At 40.6% G+C, this 22149-nt stretch overlaps 1 protein-coding gene across 2 annotated transcripts in view; it reads left to right on the top strand.

The window, feature by feature from the left end:
* Window positions 1-11738: 11738 nt before the first annotated feature.
* ANO9 (anoctamin 9) overlaps window positions 11739-22149 on the top strand; it is a 48366-nt gene continuing 37955 nt past the window's right edge. For both annotated transcript variants that reach the window (XM_063438347.1, XM_063438346.1), the window contains exons 1-2: window positions 11739-12366; window positions 16503-16559. In XM_063438347.1, coding sequence (XP_063294417.1) covers window positions 12361-12366; window positions 16503-16559 — 63 coding nt within the window. In that variant the 5' untranslated portion in view covers window positions 11739-12360. The remainder of the gene's footprint in view (window positions 12367-16502; window positions 16560-22149) is intronic.

Raw genomic sequence — 22149 nt, 5'->3', positions numbered from 1 at the left:
CTGGTTATAAAGATGTATATTTTTAAAGTTATTAAAATTGTATAAAAACTGTATTTTCCTGCCTGTGATAATTACGTTAACCCATTGTGTTCAGTAATTATATCACAGGCAGAGGGGAGGATTTTTGCTGGAATGAATGGGAGTGTTTAACTGTGTCGGTTTATGATTGGTTGTTCCACAAGGCCCACGTGGGTGGTAACGTTGTGGAGAAATGTGTATATAAGAGCAATAAAGCCTCAGTGCATTGTGTTCCTGCTTAACCCTCAAGCTAGAGTCTTGTCTCTTATTGGGGGAATTGCTATATCACTACAAGGGATTGCTATGCTCTGCATACTCCCTTGGATAATCACTACTAAGTTTTTTTAAGAGCTTGTTCCTGCTTTACTCTCTTGGAGGAGAGGTTCACTCACTGGAACCTGGAGCCTTGTCGTAGGTCCAGGGTGGGTAGAAGACGGCGAGACCCCAACCAAGCTGCGGCAGTTCGTGGGGTCTGTGGTGGTTATGGTGTCTGGTGGAGTGTTTGTAGCCCTTGGGAAGCACTAGGAGCATCCAGTAATTGAGGTACCCAATCGGGGTGCCAGGTGGTCTGTTACACTTTCTCTTCGGCCTATCTTCCACTTCTTGGTGCTTCACCAAGCTCATGAAGCCTCTTATCGCCCCTTAACTACAGAGCCCTACAACGTCTATAAGCATTCTATCTCAGAGGCAGCACCTCATACGAGGATGTCGTGACATTGGATGCAGAGGCGAAGGAGGAACTCCACTGGTGGCTTTCACATGGAGGGCCATTTTCGGTTCAAATCCAGACGTGGTCATAGAATCCGACGCGGGTTTGTTCAGCTGGTGTGGGCGCTGTAAGATGGTTGGAACTGGAATCAACATTACATATAAATTGCCTCGAACTCCTAGCAGGATCCTTTGCGATCTGCAGTCTGTCTCTGACTCTATCCCAGTCAGACTCAATCAGCTCTGAAATGCATAATCCAAAGTCCTGGCAAAATTGGCCTGAGATTTCAGGAAATTTTGTCTTCAACACAATATCGCCGTCAGGGCGGAATACATCCCAGGTCTATCCAACATTACGGTGGCTTGTTATTCCTGCCATCTTCAAGATTCCAGCGACTGGCACCTCGATCCCTAAATCTCTCAGTGCATTTGGGATCTTTGGGGTCCCTTGGACGTAGACTTGTTCGTGTCTCGCTTGAATACACAGCTTCTGAACTTTTTCAGTTGGAGGCCAGATCCAGCGGCATTGGCTACGGATGCATTTTCCCAGGAATGAGGCATTCCCTCTATTTGCCCTCATCCCCTGCTGCCTCCTCCATCTTCTACATCAATTGGGCTTCCAAGTGATAGGGACCCGCTTGTGGCCGTCACAACCTTGGTTTCCACCTCTCCTGGAGATGGTGGTAGACCACCCCCATCTTCTCCCGAATTTCCAATCTATCCTACGGGACCCTCCACCCATTCATTCTTTAGGGCCTCCTCCACCTCATGGCCTGGCTAATTTCCAGGGACCCTGGTCAATCGAGGGAGTTTTGCAGTCTACTTCTTGAGGGTGTATGGGCACCCAGCACAAGAGTCTATCAAGTCTGCTTGGCGCACATTAAATGATTGGTGCGTGGAACGGGTTGTGGATCCCCTATCAACTCCTGTGACAACTGTCCTCCAATTTTTGACTTCCCTTTATGATAACGGGAAGGCATATCGGACGGTCAACCTCTACCGTTCAGCTATTTTGTCTGGTCATGCCGGTATTGATGGTGTCCCGATTGGACGTCACCAGTTTGTTTGTCGTCTTCTCCGCGGCATTCGTTTCGCAAGGCCGTCTCTTCCTTGCTATTCCTCCTTATGGGACATTTCTCTGGAGCTAAATTTTCTTAATGAATGGCCGGATAATGAGTCTTTATCCTTGAAACAAATGTCGGGTGAACTAGTTATGCTGTTTGGTTTAATTTCGTGCAAGAGAGTATCAGATGTTAGGGCACTCTATGTCGATGCTTGCTCATTCTCCCAGAAGGCGGTTATTTCACGGAGGTCAAAATAGTCTTCCCGGTCAGTCTCGTAACCGGCTTTTCCCTTGGAACTAGAACTCTGTCCGGTGGCGTGCTTACGTGTTTACGAATCATGTACGCCCCCCTTTGGAGAAGCAGACCCTCAACTTTTCATTAACTTTCGTAAACCGCATGCTCCAGTATCCTCTCCTACCTTGGCTTGTTGGGTTTAAATGGCTCATGTCCTTGGCAGGTGTTTTTTTCTTCTCCTCATTCAATTTGCGGTGCTAAGGCACCCTTTGCTGGCTGTCGTTTGGAGGATATTTTAAAAGCGGCTGATTGGTCCTTGGAGTCTACTTTCTGTAATTTCTACTTTAAACCAATTCAGCATTTAGAAGAAGATGTGATTTCACAGCTTTAAACTAGCATAATAGTAGTATAATAGTAAAATCATAAAAGTCATGATTTTATTAAAGACATGGAGAGTATTATCCCACCCACCCACCCTTAGGCAGTTGTAGTATATGTAAGGTAAGCTACTCACCTCTTCTTACTTCTCGAATGACCTGTCTTCAGTGGTAAGTCTAGATTTTAGCAGTATTGCTGTCATATGCCTGCATATCTATAGGGTCCAGTTTATTGCAGGTACATTTGGATTGTAATTATATTACAATTCCAAGAGTCATTGTCATTGACGAGTCAGATGATTGTGCTTCTGGTATGCTGCCATTCCATAATTACGCGATATTACCATATTTTTCTTGTTTCCTCTAGCGTGAACTTGCTTGCAACGCCCTTCTGGATGGTATTCCATGTTCCAGCTTCTGGTGTTAAGGTCTTCTTCGGGATTCGCAAGAAAGAGGAAGTGGTCACCTATGATAAGGATGTCACTGATTGGATGTTCATGTTACCAGGCGGATATTGTCATTGTGATGTTTATACCAGTTTTTTCTATTGATTTGCATTTATTTCTTTGCTGCTGAGGTAATTAAAGAAAGAGTGCAGCATAATACTCGCCTCCGTGTCTTTAATAAAATCATGACTTTACATCATGTTAATAGTAAAATCTGGGAATTGTAGCGAACTGAAATCAAAGACAAATTCAGGATAAATGTTTTAAATGGGGCTTTATCTAATAAACAGTGATTTGTATTTGGGCAGTGAAGTGTCCCTTTAAATTCCTAATTTCTGTGTCACTGTCTCTTTAAGATAGTCTTGTACGGTAATTCACTCTAGAAAATATCTGACCACAAACAATTAAGCTACAATCTAACTTGTGTTTTACTGTATTTTCATTTTCTTGCAGGTAACCTCTGCTCCTCACAATTTCTAACTTTTTTTTTTTTTCACCTAAATTACTTTAGCTAAATAAAGCAGTTTTAGTGTATAGATCATTCCCCTGCAATTTCACTGCTCAATTCACTGTCATTTAGGAGTTAAATCACTTTGTTTCTGTTTATGCAGCCCTAGCCACACCTCCCCTGGCTATGATTGACAGAGCCTGCATGAAAAAAAAAACTGGTTTCACTTTCAAACAGATGTAATTTACCTTAAATAATTGTATCTCAATCTCTGAATTTAACTTTAAATCACATACAGGAGGCTCTTGCAGGGTCTGGTAAGCTATTAACATAGCAGGGGATAAGTAAATCTTAATTAAACAGAACTTGCAATAAAGAAAGCCTAAATAGGGCTCTCTTTACAGGAAGTGTTTTATGGAAGGCTGTGCAAGTCACATGCAGGGAGGTGTGACTAGGGTTCATAAACAAAGGGATTTAACTCCTAAATGGCAGAGGATTGAGCAGTGAGGCTGCAGGGGCATGTTCTTTACACCAAAACTGCTTCATTAAGCTAAAGTTGTTCAGGTGACTACAGTGTCCCTTTAACCTCTTATTATAAGGCCTCAAGTGAAGTAGATTGTGTTAGTAGTATAATCTATCTAGTTATCACAATGTTACCAATCAAGCCATCTGTCTACCCTACAACTAATACAGTCACATAGATACATTTACATATACTCTAATGATCACACATTGTATGGATGTGTACTTTGTAAACAGGACAATGCTAACTAACTTACCCTGATGTCTGGGACAGATAACAAGTGTTCTTGGCCGCTGAGATAAGAACACATGGTATTATTATCATAGTAATAGCGGTTTATTTTACATTAGTTGGGAGGAGGACAGATCAGCTCCAGTAATATTATAAATAGGGCGATTATCTTAATTTCAACAGGGAGTTAAAGCGGCACTGTCATGGCTGAATCCGTTTTTTTAACCCTCATCCCAACTCCACTACATCTAATTGTCCCCTTAGTCTCCTCCAAATTCCCCTCAGCCCCCCATCTTACCTATTTTTTTGTGCCCGGACCTTGGGCCTGGGCGCTGCCATCTTTGTGTGGGTAAATGAAGTCCCTGTGGGACACGTCATCTGTCCACACTAGATAGCATTTCGAAATTCCTGGGCATGCCCAGTTAAACAGTAAGCGCTACGGGAATTTCATCTATTAAATTTGTCAGAAAGACGAATAAATGAATAGAGATGTCAAACTAATGAATAAATACCTCTTTGTTCGGTTTATTAGAAGGAGGGAGCTACTGGCGTGCAGCTCACTCCTTGTAATTTGTAAAAATGGAAGCGGCAGGGAGCAGTGCTCCCCACCACTTCCTAAGCCCCCATGTCCTCCCTCACTCTATGGGGGTCAATATGACCCCATAATTGCATAAGGGAGATTACAATCTCCCGAATGCCCCTACTTGCTATGCATCACTTTTGTAAAAAAAAAAAAAAAAAGTCCCACCCCCCTTCTAAAAAAAAAAAGGCCCCATGGTGGGACATCTATTAACTAGGAGGGGGGGGGAACATAGTGTTCCCCACGAGTCCCCACCCGTGCCCCGTGAGTGGGGGTTATGCAACTACTAAACAAGGCCCATACCTGCCGTTCATGGGGGGAGGCTTATAAAGCCTTCCCACGCCCTGCAATTAGGCTCCGAGCGCTCTGATTGGTTGGTTTAAGCCAACCAATCAGAGGGCCCTGACAGGTAAATGAAGAGACTGACAGGTAAGTCTCTACATTTACCTATCACGGAACTCTGATTGGTTGGCTTGAAATCGAACCAGAGGGTTATGAGTCAAATTGCACAGCATGAGAAAATTCCAAAGAGCTTTCCCACGCTGTGTAAAATGACACACAGCACTCTGATTGGTTGGCTTAAACCAACCAATCAGAGCACTCTGAGCCTAATTGCAGGGCCTGGGAAGGTTTTGTAAGCCTTTCCCGGCCCTGTGGAGCTCAGTCTGTGCCGTGCCCTCGCTGGGTGAAGAATTCTTTTTCGGCTGATTTTTTTTTTTTGGGGCGCTCTGGTTTTTAATTTTTTTAAGTTCAAAAGGTATTATGGTTTTTTTATTCTGCCTTTTTTTTTTTTTAGAAAAAAAGAGGCATTTAAATGGTAAGTATTGTATTTATTTATTTACAGGGATTTAGATGTATGGCCTCCCTCTCACTATTTTTATGGTGAGGGGGATAGGTAGTACTTTAAAAAAATTTTTAGGTGGGGGGTGATAGGGGCTTGGGTGAGTGAGTCACCTGAGTGGGGGGTATTTTCAGATTTAGCCCAAGGTGGGAGCCGGGGGGGAAGGACAATAGGTTTTGGGCGGGGTGGGGGCCCATTTAGTTGCATAGCACTCACGCGGGGCTCAGGGGGACACACACTGTGTTTCCCCCCACTAGTTAATAGATGGGGCCATTTTTTTTTTGCCACAGGCTGCTCACTGTTTACCAGACATGCCCCTACTCGCGATATAGCGAGTAAGGGGAGATAAAATACTAATACCAAGTAATTTTTACTCAGTATTAGTAATGTTGGCTGAAAGACCAATCTTGGTCTTTCAGCCTTTTTGGTAGATAGCCGCCTAATACTGTTCGAATTAGAGCGCTATCTACTAAGCAGCTGCAAGATGCAGCCGCAGCACGGATTGAATTGGAATTTCATTCAGTAGAATGAAATTTCAAACAGGACGAAATTCAGGACTTTTGTTCGAACTGCTCTCATTCTGTTAGGATAAAATTCGGTAGTTTTGCCGGCGTTCGGGAATACGGAAAGGAGGCTTCGTGAGAACACGGAAGAAAGGTGATAATTGTGGGAAAATTGCTCTGACCACCGGAAATTAAGCACATTTTGCTCCTCCGCTGGTCATAGCTGGTCAGGCGTAGGAAACCTCCTTCAGAAAAATATTCCCTACTTTGTCTTATGTTTTAAAGAAAACTAGATTGGATAGGAAGAAACGGAGAACACATCCTGACAGAGGGAGAGAATAGGAATCGATTGGGGAAAGGTTACTTCGGCATGACCGTGCCGCTTTAAATATATTGCATAGGTTTTGTATGGTGTTGCTTTAAATATATTGCATAGTTTTTGTATGGTGTCACTTTAAATATACTGCATAGGTTTTGTATGGTGTCCCTTTAAATATATTGCATAGGTTTTGTATGGTGTCCATTTAAATATATTGCATAGGTTTTGTATGGTGCCCCTTTAAATATATTGCATAGGTTTTGTATGGTGCCCCTTTAAATATATTGCATAGGTTTTGTATGGTGTCCCTTTAAATATATTGCATAGGTTTTGTATGGTGCCCCTTTAAATATATTGCATAGGTTTTGTATGGTGTCCCTTTAAATATATTGCATAGGTTTTGTATGGTGCCCCTTTAAATATATTGCATAGGTTTTGTATGGTGTCCCTTTAAATATATTGCATAGGTTTTGTATGGTGCCCCTTTAAATATATTGCATAGGTTTTGTATGGTGTCCCTTTAAATATATTGCATAGGTTTTGTATGGTGCCCCTTTAAATATATTGCATAGGTTTTGTATGGTGCCCCTTTAAATATATTGCATAGGTTTTGTATGGTGTCCCTTTAAATATATTGCATAGGTTTTGTATGGTGCCCCCTTAAATATATTGCATAGGTTTTGTATGGTGTCCCTTTAAATATATTGCATAGGTTTTGTATGGTGTCCCTTTAAATATATTGCATAGGTTTTGTATGGTGCCCCTTTAAATATATTGCATAGGTTTTGTACGGTGTCCCTTTAAATATATTGCATAGGTTTTGTATGGTGCCCCTTTAAATATATTGCATAGGTTTTGTATGGTGTCCCTTTAAATATATTGCATAGGTTTGTATGGTGCCCCCTTAAATATATGGCATAGGTTTTGTATGGTGTCCCTTTAAATATATTGCATAGGTTTTGTATGGTGTCCCTTTAAATATATTGCATAGGTTTTGTATGGTGCCCCTTTAAATATATTGCATAGGTTTTGCATGGTGTCCCTTTAAATATATTGCATGCGTATTGTATGGTTCCCCTTTAAATATACTGCATAGGTTTTGCATGGTGTCCCTTTAAATATATTGCATGCGTATTGTATGGTTCCCCTTTTAAATATATTGCATAGGTTTTGTATGGTGTCCCTTTAAATATATTGCATAGGTTTTGTATGGTGCCCCTTTAAATATTCTGCATAGGTTTTGCATGGTGTCCCTTTAAATATATTGCATGCGTATTGTATGGTTCCCCTTTAAATATATTGCATAGGTTTTGTATGGTGTCCCTTTAAATATATTGCATAGGTTTTGTATGGTGCCCCTTTAAATATATTGCATAGGTTTTGCATGGTGTCCCTTTAAATATATTGCATGCGTATTGTATGGTTCCCCTTTAAATATATTGCATAGGTTTTGTATGGTGTCCCTTTAAATATATTGCATAGGTTTTGTATGGTGCCCCTTTAAATATATTGCATAGGTTTTGCATGGTGTCCCTTTAAATATATTGCATGCGTATTGTATGGTTCCCCTTTAAATATACTGCATAGGTTTTGCATGGTGTCCCTTTAAATATATTGCATGCGTATTGTATGGTTCCCCTTTAAATATATTGCATAGGTTTTGCATGGTGTCCCTTTAAATATATTGCATGCGTATTGTATGGTTCCCCTTTAAATATATTGCATAGGTTTTGTATGGTGTCCCTTTAAATATATTGCATAGGTTTTGTATGGTGCCCCTTTAAATATATTGCATAGGTTTTGCATGGTGTCCCTTTAAATATATTGCATGCGTATTGTATGGTTCCCCTTTAAATATATTGCATAGGTTTTGTATGGTGTCCCTTTAAATATATTGCATAGGTTTTGTATGGTGTCCCTTTAAATATATTGCATAGGTTTTGTATGGTGTCCCTTTAAATATATTGCATAGGATTTTGTATGGTGTCCCTTTAAATATATTGCATAGGTTTTGTATGGTGCCCCTTTAAATATATTGCATAGGTTTTGTATGGTGCCCCTTTAAATATATTGCATAGATTTTGTATGGTGCCCCTTTAAATATATTGCATAGGTTTTGTATGGTGTCCCTTTAAATATATTGCATAGGTTTTGTATGGTGCCCCCTTAAATATATTGCATAGGTTTTGTATGGTGTCCCTTTAAATATATTGCATAGGTTTTGTATGGTGTCCCTTTAAATATATTGCATAGGTTTTGTATGGTGCCCCCTTAAATATATTGCATAGGTTTTGTATGGTGCCCCTTTAAATATATTGCAAAGGTTTTGTATGGTGCCCCTTTAAATATATTGCATAGGTTTTGTATGGTTCCCCTTTAAATATATTGCATAGGTTTTGTATGGTGCCCCCTTAAATATATTGCATAGGTTTTGTATGGTGTCCCTTTAAATATATTGCATGCGTATTGTATGGTTCCCCTTTAAATATATTGCATAGGTTTTGTATGGTGTCCCTTTAAATATATTGCATAGGTTTTGTATGGTGCCCCTTTAAATATATTGCATAGGTTTTGCATGGTGTCCCTTTAAATATATTCAATGCGTATTGTATGGTTCCCCTTTAAATATATTGCATAGGTTTTGTATGGTGTCCCTTTAAATATACTGCATAGGTTTTGTATGGTGTCCCTTTAAATATATTGCATAGGTTTTGTATGGTGTCCCTTTAAATATATTGCATAGGTTTTGTATGGTGCCCCTTGAAATATATTGCATAGGTTTTGCATGGTGTCCCTTTAAATATATTGCATGCGTATTGTATGGTTCCCCTTTAAATATATTGCATAGGTTTTGTATGGTGTCCCTTTAAATATACTGCATAGGTTTTGTATGGTGCCCCTTTAAATATATTGCATAGGTTTTGTATGGTGCCCTCTTAAATATATTGCATAGGTTTTGTATGGTGTCCCTTTAAATATATTGCATAGGTTTTGTATGGTGCCCCTTTAAATATATTGCATAGGTTTTGTATGGTGCCCCTTTAAATATATTGCGTAGGTTTTGTATGGTGCCCCTTAAATATATTGCATAGGTTTTGTATGGTGCCCCTTTAAATATATTGCATAGGTTTTGTATGGTGCCCCTTTAAATATATTGCATAGGTTTTGTATGGTGCCCCTTTAAATATATTGCATAGGTTTTGTATGGTGTCCCTTTAAATATATTGCATAGGTTTTGTATGGTGCCCCCTTAAATATATTGCATAGGTTTTGTATGGTGTCCCTTTAAATATATTGCATAGGTTTTGTATGGTGTCCCTTTAAATATATTGCATAGGTTTTGTATGGTGCCCCCTTAAATATATTGCATAGGTTTTGTATGGTGCCCCTTTAAATATATTGCATAGGTTTTGTATGGTGCCCCTTTAAATATATTGCATAGGTTTTGTATGGTGCCCCCTTAAATATATTGCATAGGTTTTGTATGGTGTCCCTTTAAATATATTGCATGCGTATTGTATGGTTCCCCTTTAAATATATTGCATAGGTTTTGTATGGTGTCCCTTTAAATATATTGCATAGGTTTTGTATGGTGTCCCTTTAAATATATTGCATAGGTTTTGTATGGTGCCCCTTTAAATATATTGCATAGGTTTTGCATGGTGTCCCTTTAAATATATTGCATGCGTATTGTATGGTTCCCCTTTAAATATATTGCATAGGTTTTGTATGGTGTCCCTTTAAATATACTGCATAGGTTTTGTATGGTGTCCCTTTAAATATATTGCATAGGTTTTGTATGGTGTCCCTTTAAATATATTGCATAGGTTTTGTATGGTGCCCCTTGAAATATATTGCATAGGTTTTGCATGGTGTCCCTTTAAATATATTGCATGCGTATTGTATGGTTCCCCTTTAAATATATTGATAGGTTTTGTATGGTGTCCCTTTAAATATACTGCATAGGTTTTGTATGGTGCCCCTTTAAATATATTGCATAGGTTTTGTATGGTGCCCTCTTAAATATATTGCATAGGTTTTGCATGGTGTCCCTTTAAATATATTGCATAGGTTTTGCATGGTGTCCCTTTAAATATATTGCATGCGTATTGTATGGTTCCCCTTTAAATATATTGCATAGGTTTTGTATGGTGTCCCTTTAAATATACTGCATAGGTTTTGTATGGTGTCCCTTTAAATATACTGCATAGGTTTTGTATGGTGTCCCTTTAAATATATTGCATAGGTTTTGTATGGTGTCCCTTTAAATATATTGCATAGGTTTTGTATGGTGCCCCTTTAAATATATTGCATAGGTTTTGTATGGTGTCCCTTTAAATATATTGCATAGGATTTTGTATGGTGTCCCTTTAAATATATTGCATAGGTTTTGTATGGTGCCCCTTTAAATATATTGCATAGGTTTTGTATGGTGCCCCTTTAAATATATTGCATAGGTTTTGTATGGTGCCCCTTTAAATATATTGCATAGGTTTTGTATGGTGCCCCTTTAAATATATTGGGAGTTACAGGCTACACTATCTGCAGGGTGTATTTAGTGGCTAATGGGGACCATTGGACATGTACTATGGGGTGTAGTAATAAAGTTCAATCTGGAAAAGAATGTGTTAAAGGACAGCTTTTATCTGCTAAAGGTGGAGCTGTAAGATAGGTGTCTTTTGTAGTTTAGAATGCAATGCCAATGGGAGGTATGTACTAAACAGATTTCCTCCCTCCACCTACAGCCCCAGGCACAGAGGGAGGGGTGACTTTATTCACGGAAATCAAGGATCTCCTGAAGACAGAACACAGGGGACTCAGTTACCTTACCTGAGGGTAGGAGATTCACTGCAAAACTCTGGATTGCTGGAAACTTGCCTTACCTGCCTCACCTGGAGGTCTCCTGCTACCTGGACAGAGAGGTAGCTCACCTGGGCGGAGCCATCAGTGTGACCTGAATACCTGGAGAGACCAGGATCTTACACTTTCACACAGTAATACATAATCCAGCCAAGGACTATGTCAGAGAACACAGGTATATCATCACTCTAATACAAGGAACCCACCTGGCTGGAGAGGTAACTCACCTGGGCAGAACCATCAGTGTGACCTGAATACCTGGAGAGACCAGGATCTTACACTTTCACACAGTAATACATAATCCAGCCAAGGACTATGTCAGAGAACACAGGTATATCATCACTCTAATACAAGGAACCCACCTGGCTGGAGAGGTAACTCACCTGGGCAGAACCATCAGTGTGACCTGAATACCTGGAGAGACCAGGATCTTACACTTTCACACAGTAATACATAATCTAGCCAAGGACTATGTCAGAGAACACAGGTATATCATCACTCTAATACAGGGAACCCACCTGGACAGAGAGGTAGCTCACCTGGGCGGAGCCATCAGTGTGACCTGAATACCTGGAGAGACCAGGATCTTACACTTTCACACAGTAATACATAATCTAGCCAAGGACTATGTCAGAGAACACAGGTATATCATCACTCTAATACAAGGAACCCACCTGGCTGGAGAGGTAACTCACCTGGGCAGAACCATCAGTGTGACCTGAATACCTGGAGAGACCAGGATCTTACACTTTCACACAGTAATACATAATCCAGCCAAGGACTATGTCAGAGAACACAGGTATATCATCACTCTAATACAAGGAACCCACCTGGCTGGAGAGGTAACTCACCTGGGCAGAACCATCAGTGTGACCTGAATACCTGGAGAGACCAGGATCTTACACTTTCACACAGTAATACATAATCTAGCCAAGGACTATGTCAGAGAACACAGGTATATCATCACTCTAATACAGGGAACCCACCTGGACAGAGAGGTAGCTCACCTGGGCGGAGCCATCAGTGTGACCTGAATACCTGGAGAGACCAGGATCTTACACTTTCACACAGTAATACATAATCCAGCCAAGGACTATGTCAGAGAACACAGGTATATCATCACTCTAATACAGGGAACCCACCTGGCTGGAGAGGTACCCCGGATTTAGAGGAGGTTTATGTGAGCGGGCACTCACTAACCTCAGAAAATGCAGGTAAGTGTCACTGGACAAGTACTGATTAATAATACAGTTAATGTGGCTAACTGCTTGATACATTGTGAGCTCTCTCGATTTATCACATGACTCTCTTCCCATTTACTAATCAATCACTAATAGGATCAATCACTAATGGGATCAATACTAATAATATATAGTTGTGATAGAAATACACGTTGACACAACTGCAAGCCCCTCAGGCATACAGTGCAACACACCTATCTATTCAGTAACCCCTGTATAAATACACACATGGACAAATAGCAGCACACAATCAGAAGATGTTAAACAATACAATAAAATGCAATAATTGGGCATCTTCCATCTGAAACCTGAAATGTTATTACTAGTTAGTTACATCATACCATGATATTGGGGATTTATACCATAAATGGTGACAAAGTATAGTTATTGTGATTGCTACATCATCCTAGACTATAAAGTATTCTCACACAATACATGCTGCAAATGGATTTTAACCCTTTCACACCCAACAAATGACTCTCCGACAAGTAATTTTGTGTTATGAAAAGTAATATTTATTTTTAATGTCAGTATTCATAGATCGCACTTTTTTCATATTAAAAAAACATAATTTTTTATTTAAATGCTAAAGTTTCTGGCAGGATAAAATATATGTTGAAATGTTGAATGACGTCCTGTGTTGTTGATATTCTGGATTATGAAAACAATGAGAGTGTGAGTTTATTACATAGTTAATAATAATGCACAGCTAGATTACGTATAATACAAGATTTATCAAAGTGTTGCCCACGTGTTTGTTTGTAATGTTTTTTGTTAATGGGTTGTTTCATATATTGCTTTGTTTGTGTATCCATCATTTTTGAATGCATGTCCTATGAATGGCGATGAAACAGAGTAATCAATGTTTCTGGTTTTTCCCACCATTAGCAATATGCCTGTTTTAATGAATACAATGAAAATAATAATGGAATGTAACCATGACGCACATTTCTGTAAATCTCTACCATGGTGTCTTCCATCCTACGTCTTATCTCTAAGGTCTCCGATACATTAATAAAAATACATAACGCAAAAACAATCGGAAACCGGGTTACAAGCGCAATTCAAACCATCTGATAATTGTATATTAAGCGCTACGGAATCTGTTGGCACTATATAAACGGCAATAATAATAATATTTACAAACAGAAGATGTTTATGAAACTGTGGAGTTTTTTCCCCCGTTAAATATTGACCTATGTATTGTAAACCGAATTGCTAAATTACGCATTAAGCGCTGATTTAGAATCGTTTCAGCAACTTGCCTATTCAGCTTGATTTTATTCAGCTTGATTTTATTCAGCTTGATTTTTAATTCACAGCAATTTGTTGTTTAGTGGATAAACCCCAGTATTTTATGTAGCGGTGATCACTGGGATATGTAAAGGAATGTCGGGAAGCAGCGCTTTCAAATGAAGTCACTTTTCTGGAGCTAAAGATCCGCTCCAGATCACTGGGCCTGGATGGTACAATCCCGTCTGTGGATGTGTAGATGGTTAAATGCTGCCCTGTGAGTGACCACCTGCTGTGGGAGCCAGCGAGTCTATCTACTACAGGGATGGGCTGTGCTGATGTAACCAGACATGGCTCTGAAGGGACAGGGGGTCCAACCAAGATAACCTTTTGTTGTCATTGTGTATTGGCACAGGGGGAGGTGGTAACTAGTGTAAGGAATCACTTTGTGGCTTTGTCGTTGTTTTCCGTAGACCTGTTCTGTATTCCTATTGGTGAATGTTTTGTGTAATGTTTATTGTATCCAGACCCAGCTTACAAAGATCACAGCTTTCAGTAAAACAAACAGTCAGAGTCTGAAGAGTTGTCTCTTCCTTGAGATCTCACAAGATATGGCTATTCATTGTCCTCTATAGCAGTGTTCCCCAACCCAGTCCTAATAGACCACCAACAGTCCAGGATTTATGTATTTCCCTGTTTTATTCCAATGGAGATACTGACAAAACCTGGACTGTATGTGGTCCATGAGGACTGGTTTGGGGAGGACTGTTTTTTTAAATTTAGTTTTTAGTGACGGGTGGACCTCATAAACCTGAAGCATCCAACGTCTTCAGGGTTCACTTGTCTTTTGCTCAGTTTTTGTCGGCCTGACAAAATCCAGAATTCGCCCTACAGCCTATCTGCCCAAATTCGGATAAATCTCAGTTCAGAGGAAACAAGTGAATGCATCTCCTTAATGTACACTTTACCTGTACCCCACCCGTAGATCAAAGTATTCCATCTCATTCTGTCCATATTCAAAGAGACAGGAGGGTCCGTTCCCCTGTTAAAGTTGTATTTTTATTTTCCTCTGGCATTTGGTTTCCATATACTTCATTTCGGGTGACCCGTGTGTATAGTTTCTGAATGTCGCTAAAAAGAATTCCATTTCTGACATTCTTCCACAGAGTTAGAAGCTGTAGTACTGTCTAAAAGTACCATGATGTACAGTGTATCAAAAGACGGTTATAAGCAGAAGTATTTATATAGCGCCAAGGTATTCACTGTGCTTTACAGTTCCAGGAAGGGGATGCTTAGAGCTCCTCAAATGAGCTGACAATCTATGAGATTATGCGATAGGCGGATATACCTGTACAGGCAACTCCTTGCTTACTGACCAGGTTCTGTTCTTATGATTTGGTTGTAAAACGAATTGGTAGGTAAGTGAGGATGTGGAATTTCCCCGAACCTAGACAAGGCAGCAGAGCAGGAAATCCCGCAAATCCATGTTCGGTGAGACCAGCTCTCGAACGTGGGGAATCCCATTCACACCGGTTATCTCTACAAAGGGTCATTATCTGGAAAACCATCTTTCGCCCAACAACCATTATGTTCATATCTTTTCCCACCATTCTGTCATTCTCCAGGTTTCACATTCACTTTCCTCCTATCTAATCTTATTTATACATTCCAGGGATATTTCTATCCTCCAATTATTGTTTATCTATTCTCCAGCTGTTCCTAATCTCCTATGTACTTTCACCCCTCTAATCCCTACATTTTATCTCTGTCTCCTCTTCTCAACCACATCAGTCCTTGTCCCTCCTTTTATTTAATTCCCCCTCTTTCATTTTGTGCCCCTCTTTCATTTTGTGCCCCTCTTTCATTTTGTGCCCCCCTCTTTCATTCTGTGCCCCCCTTTCTATATACTAATATCTCCTTCAAACCTGCTTCCTCACTGATTAGCTGCCCCTAATATGTGGCAGTATGGGGTGGTGTATGACAAGGTGAGGGGTGGTGAAGGTGACAGGATGTGTGACAAGGTGAGTGTGATGGGGTGTGTCGCAGTATGGGGTGGTGTGTGATGGGGTGTGTCGCAGTATGGGGTGGTGTGTGATGGGGTGTGTCGCAGTATGGGGTGGTGTGTGATGGGGTGTGTCACAGTATGGGGTGGTGTGTGACAAGGTGAGGGTGAGTGTGATGGGGTGTGTCGCAGTGAGGGGTGGTTTGTGTGGCAGTATGGTAGTTGGTGGCGTGTGACAAGGTTGGGGGGTGTGAGTGAGGGGGTGACAGTGTATAGGGGCTGAGGTTTTGTGGGGAAGTGAAATTATGTGGAGAGGCTTGGTGGTCCAGTGGAGTACATGGTAGCCAAGTAGATTCCCTGGTAGTCTAGTGGACTGCTGGTGCAGCTGCCGGCCTTCCAGTCTCGCTCTCGGTGAGAATGTCCGAGCGCAGTCTTGCAAACCCGGTTCCTGCACTCTGACTCCATCACAGATCGCTGGAAATGCAGGAGAACGGAATTACCCCACGGACCAACAGGGAGTCATTTCAATGGGTGTGTTAGAGAGCAGATATTCTACCCACTCCAAGCCACATTTAGTGGCCTTTAATGCTAGAATTTGCTGTGTTACTAGGCTGATTTTAGTGGTACTCCTACATATACAATGGTACTGGGATGTTCACAAAGATATATAGTGATGGTACTTGCACTGTCAGATATAAAAGTACTCGACCAAGGATAATCTTTCGTATAATCTGTGTACAGACTATGTAATTCTTGCTGATATTTGGAACTGGGATGTAAAGATAAAAGTTGTACAAGATATTGCATGGAATACACAAGATACAATACAGCTACATTCTATACTGATGCTAATGGCACATTTTTCCTCTTCTAGCAACCGGCGACCCCTTGGCGGGAGGATTTGCAGCTGTTGGATCCATTTGAATACATGGTGAGTTTCATTGTGTCAGCCCTGATTGAAGAGTTCTTTAAAACCGTGTGTTTTAACCCAGTAGGTAAAACGCCACCAATGGTCCAGGTTTATGCTTCATCCCCATTGTAACCAAACTGAGAATTGCAAAATGTCACAAGTAGCGACAGGAATTTGACGACTGTTACTGCTGAAAGCCAGTAACGACTAACTGCTCTCAATATTCTTAGTGGGAGTTTCGGTAAAGTGTTCCTTTACCGGCTGCCACTAACACAACACGAGTCTCTGGCCTGCTGGAAATTGGGTGATGACCAATTGCTATATATCCTCTAAAAACATCTCCTTCCAACCCTGTCGCTGCGTTTTGCTGGCCAGCTGCTGCTTGCCTTATGCTATGAGCCACAAGGGATGACGTAGGAACCACAATAATGTGGGATCTGTATGCGTTTCTACTAGAACAATACAATATCCATACCCTCCTCTCTCTCCGAAGTAGTGGAGACAGGGAGTGGTGCCCGGTTCCCCCCCAGGTAAGAAATTAAACTACTTTCAATGATTGGAGAGGTGCCAGGACACTCATGACACCATAACCACTACAAGGTACCATAGTGGTTATGGTGCTCGGAGTGTTCTCTTAAACAAATCTGGTACATAACAATAAAGTATATTTGAATTTTATTTGATATATATAATGTTATATATGTAAGTAAGTCAGGGATTTAGTATTTTGGGATCATAAACTAATTTATACACATTGTGTCTACTAATCAGGAAGGTATGATTTCATATTACCTCAAGGTTAGTCTACAGGAACCAGAAATGTCACGTTATCTGTATACGTGTCTGTCTCCCTGTATTGATCCATATGCTAATTTAAAGCACATCATTTGTCTACATTTCCATGAACTGTTTTTCTGCAATCCTATGAGTTACAGAATTTAGAAATCTGTCAGCCATTGCCCCACGGTGACTGATTAACCTGCAGATGACAAATCTATTTCTCCTGCTTTGAGTTTTGTGCCATTATTAGCTTTGAGGCAAATAATGTCTTTTACTGTGGAAAGGAGCGCCCAACTGCCTCGAGCGCTAAGCACAAAATGGTGGTGAAATATGAGATCAGAGCGTGCGAGCGGACAAAGTACAGTAGCTGAGTAGCTTGTGTCTCCTGTAAATGTTTGTCTAATAATGGTCATAAAACGCCATATTTTATCAATATATTTACAATAGGACGTTCCAAAGTACAGCAAGTAATAAATCGTTATTATTTCTGCTTATTTATGAGATAAATGGTCATAACTATTTTTTTATGGTACTTCGCGGACAGAATCTGGAGACGGGCACTCCTTTTTTATGAGAACTGGCTAATGGTGTCCATGGTAATGGTGACGTTGGCCACTGGGACATTTTTAAAAGTGAGCTTGGAATTATTTATTTAAATGACAATGTTAATTAAAGCAAGACCAAAGTATCTGGCTCAGTTGGTAAATTCCCTGACTACAAAGCCTGTACAACAATGCAAAGTCACCGGTTCAAATCCCGGCAAGGTCAACTCTTCATCCTTCCTAGGTCGACCAATTGGGTAATAAAACCCAAAAAACCTTTAGAAAAAAACTTTAAAAAAAACTAATAAAATCTGTCAACATTGAAGTTGCTGTTTAGTAGATAGGAGAGTGCGCTGGATCTTGTGTATTGTCTATTATTCAGCCCATTTGGTTAATTCCGAGAGCTGGGAGAATGGTGCTATATATATACTAGTTATTATTACTAGGATCCTGTTTGTGCACTCTAATTTGAAATACATTAATTGTTAAATAAAAAGAGGAGGGGGTTATATTGCTGTATTCCGCACACAATCTAGCAGGATCAGGGGATTTCCCAATATAGGGACTGTCTCTCCTACAGAGGGACACTTGGAAAGTATGGATCTCCCAGTTCTACTACAGTCACATGATTCCAGGCATATAGCAATTTGCTCAGGCAAGATTTGCATTTTAGATTTGACCATTTCAGTCGGGGAGCCATTTCACCTTATTTGCTGAATTCAACCCTGCGGAGACTTGGACAGTAGGAGTAGAAACAGGATTGATGCTCTAAACAAAGCAGTCCCAAAGAAGCTGGAGCAAACTGAGCCCCATTGTATTGGCACCAATGTTGCAAAAAGATGGGACTATCTGCAGAGAGATTAGCTCCAGGCCCGATGGAATGGAATTATCATGCAGGAAAAATGTTTACTTAATATAAATATAAAATGCAAAATCTGAAATGGATAAAGTAATTTTACTGAATAAAATAGATACAAATAATGTGATGATAAAATAAAACCCACTAAAAGCGATGTTTACTGGACTAACCCGTGTCCTAAAGAGCTCGATATTTGTGTGAGTGGAACCCAGTTATTGATCACCGTGATACATTGCTTCGTAGAATAAATCGATCTGAGCATGGTATCAGCTGGCGACATCACTAGTGGGAGAATCCAAACTCATTTTCAAAACTCCTTTGTTCTCTGGATCAATACATTGCTGGAATGTCCTCTGTTAAAACACCTTTAGCATTTTAGCTTGTGGTTTTCCCTTTTTTTATTTGGGTGTAGTTTAGTTTTTGGTTATTAATTCTATTTGGGTCAGATTCACTTTAAAACGCCATTAAATATATAATTCTTCTTCATACCAAAAGTAAACTGAAAGTTCACTGCGGGTGACACCCAGATTCTTTGGCCACTTTACAAATATAGCACGAGCGGATTCTTGCAAATCAGGTTTAAAGGTTTGACGTGAATGGTCTACTCTAGAACTCCAAGTGTACGTTTCCATTTCCACACAATGATCAGCAATTACCCAAGCAGTAATGGTGATCCATCGGGGGATAATGGGAAATGGGTGTGTGTGTTGTAATGTGCGTAAAGTGTGTATATCTATATAAACAGCCATATGTGTCACTAAGGCTGCAGGATTAGCAAAATGTCAACAAGTCCTGCAAAAAACCCCAAAAAACTCTGAAATCACCTTAAAACATGTGCGTGTGTATTATGGGAAATTACGGCTGATTTGCATTATGAATGTTCAGAACACAGAGATGGGAATATTTTACCTAATATTCACTTTGTTGCTTTGTATATTTTATGTTACATTATATATATTGAGTATATTTTACGTTACATTATATATATTGTGTATATTATGTTACATTATATATATTTTGTGTATATTATGTTACATTATATATATTGATTATAATTTATGTTACATTATATATATATATATATATTGTGTATATATTGTGTATATTTTATTTTGCATTATATATATAGAGTATATTTTATGTTACATTATATATATATATATATAGTGTATATTTTTTACTACATTTTTAGTAGCTGGGGTTACTGTAAAGAGAGCACTCTCAGGGATTTGCCAAAAACGTTAGTGTATTTAAAGAAGGGGTGCCCAGAAGGTAGATCCCCAGATGCTGAACTAGAACTCCCATGATGCTTTTCATACCTTTTGGACAGTGGCGTACACATGACCCATGGGGGCCCCGGTGCAAAAATTGATCCATGGGCCCCTCCACACCTACTCTGCATGGGCCGGAACACATGGCGACGGGCACCTGGTCGCAGGGGTTGCAGGCCTGTGACCCCTGCGACCGCGGTATGTACACCAGTGCATGCAGACGCGGTCACACACACACTCACACACTCACTTAAAGGACCACTACAGACACCCAGATCACATCAGCTCAATGAAGTGGTCTGGATGAGAAGACGCTAGAGGTCCATAAAAAAGCATTGAGTAATGCTTTCCTACGGGCAGTTTGAATGCGCGTGCGGCAAGAGCTGAGAGGTGGGTCGTGGCGGAGGGATCCCCAGTGCCAAGGAAGTCCGGCGCTGGAGAAAGGTAAGTGCTGAAGGGGTTTTAAACACACACACATTCTCACGAACAGAACATACACACTAGCTAACAGACACACACACACACTCAGCGACATACAAACACACTCACAAAACATACACTCTCACTAACAGACATCAAACAGACTCACTAACAGGCATGCACAAACACACTCAGTAACAGACACACACAGTAACACACTCACTGACACACACAGTGACACTCACTGGCAGACACACACTCAATAACAGACACACACAAACTAACACTCACTGACACTCACTAGCAGATACACACGCAGTAACACACACTCTAACACTAACACACAAAGACAAGCACATGTTTAAAAAAAAAAAAATCTGATCCCCCAGCCTCCCTACATTTGGGAGTGCTGTGGGGATTCCCTGGGGTCCAGTGGTGTTGCTTGGTGGCCGGTCCTGCGGGCGCACGAGGGAGCACTGAGATCATCCTGTTCAGCTTCCTCGCGTGCCGCTTATCGATGCCGGAGCCGGAATATCACGTCATGCTCCGGCATCATTGCGGTGCGCGAGGGAGCTGGGCAGGGAGCGCTCAGGGGAGAATGCTCCCTCGTGTGCCCGCCAGCCCGGTGACACCAGGGCTAGCTTCGGGGGACCCTGAGATGGCCAGCTCCTGGGCCCCCCAGGAGAAGAGGCTGGCCACACTGGCGTGCATACCGGGTCACAGGACGGCCGGGCCCCCTGCGACCCCGTTATGTACGCCACTGCTTTTGGAATACATGGCAAAGCATCATGGAAGCTGTAGTTTTAAACCATCTAGGGATCTACCTTTTGGGCTCCCCTGCTTTAAACAAAACACATATGATCGACTTTTCGACCCGAGTCTTATCAAGCTATATAAATGACATGTAGTTTTAGCAATAAACGAGACTCCCATAGAGTTTGTGTAGGGTTAGAGTGACTGTTAAGGGTTACTCAGTATTTTATGCCCTGACTCTAGTGGGCCTATCCGTCCCTTTATTTCCCCACGTTCTATCATTTTTAATTTAGAGGGATTTGTACGTTTCTATGTATACTTGTAAATTAAGTTTTTATTATTTTTTTTAGCCATTACCTTGAATGATTGATACCTTAGTGGGGTTATATCCTACCTATCCTAGTTAGGTCAAATGGCAGAGAATTGAACAGCAGAACTTCAAGGGCATGATCTATACACCACGACTGCTTCATTAAGCTAAAGCTGTTTTAATGACTACAATGTCCCTTTAATGTTGTGTTATGTATACACATTGAATATTAAAATATAATATGTGTAGCAGAGCTGCAATACTGCGACTGAATATCTCCGATGTAATCCTCTTGAGCTGGAAGGGAAGCGCTGGTTAGTAGTTATGGCCCATTCCCGCAGTAACTAGATGACACATGGATCTGGGAGTCAACTGATTTTATTCTGGCCACACACCACTTTTCTACACAGACCCTTACATGGGGTCTCCTATACAAATATACAGGGCTTTTCCTCCCAAGATCAATTGTTCCTGAATGGTAATTGCGTGAGCTAAAACTATAACTTAATTATCTCTTGGGAACAGAAAAATCTACAATATTTTATTTAAACATTCCAGAAATACATTTTAATATTTCTGAACCCCACGAAAGTCACATCACTGAATAGCTTGGATCCGAGCGCACACTTTGACAATATATCACTCCAATCCCATTCGGATGAAGTTTTGACCGATT

This window comes from Pelobates fuscus, chromosome 12, assembly GCF_036172605.1.
Source record: "Pelobates fuscus isolate aPelFus1 chromosome 12, aPelFus1.pri, whole genome shotgun sequence".
Taxonomy (NCBI): domain Eukaryota; kingdom Metazoa; phylum Chordata; class Amphibia; order Anura; family Pelobatidae; genus Pelobates; species Pelobates fuscus.
The sequence above is the reverse complement of the archived record's forward strand: the minus strand, read 5'-3'. Positions and strand labels throughout refer to the sequence as shown.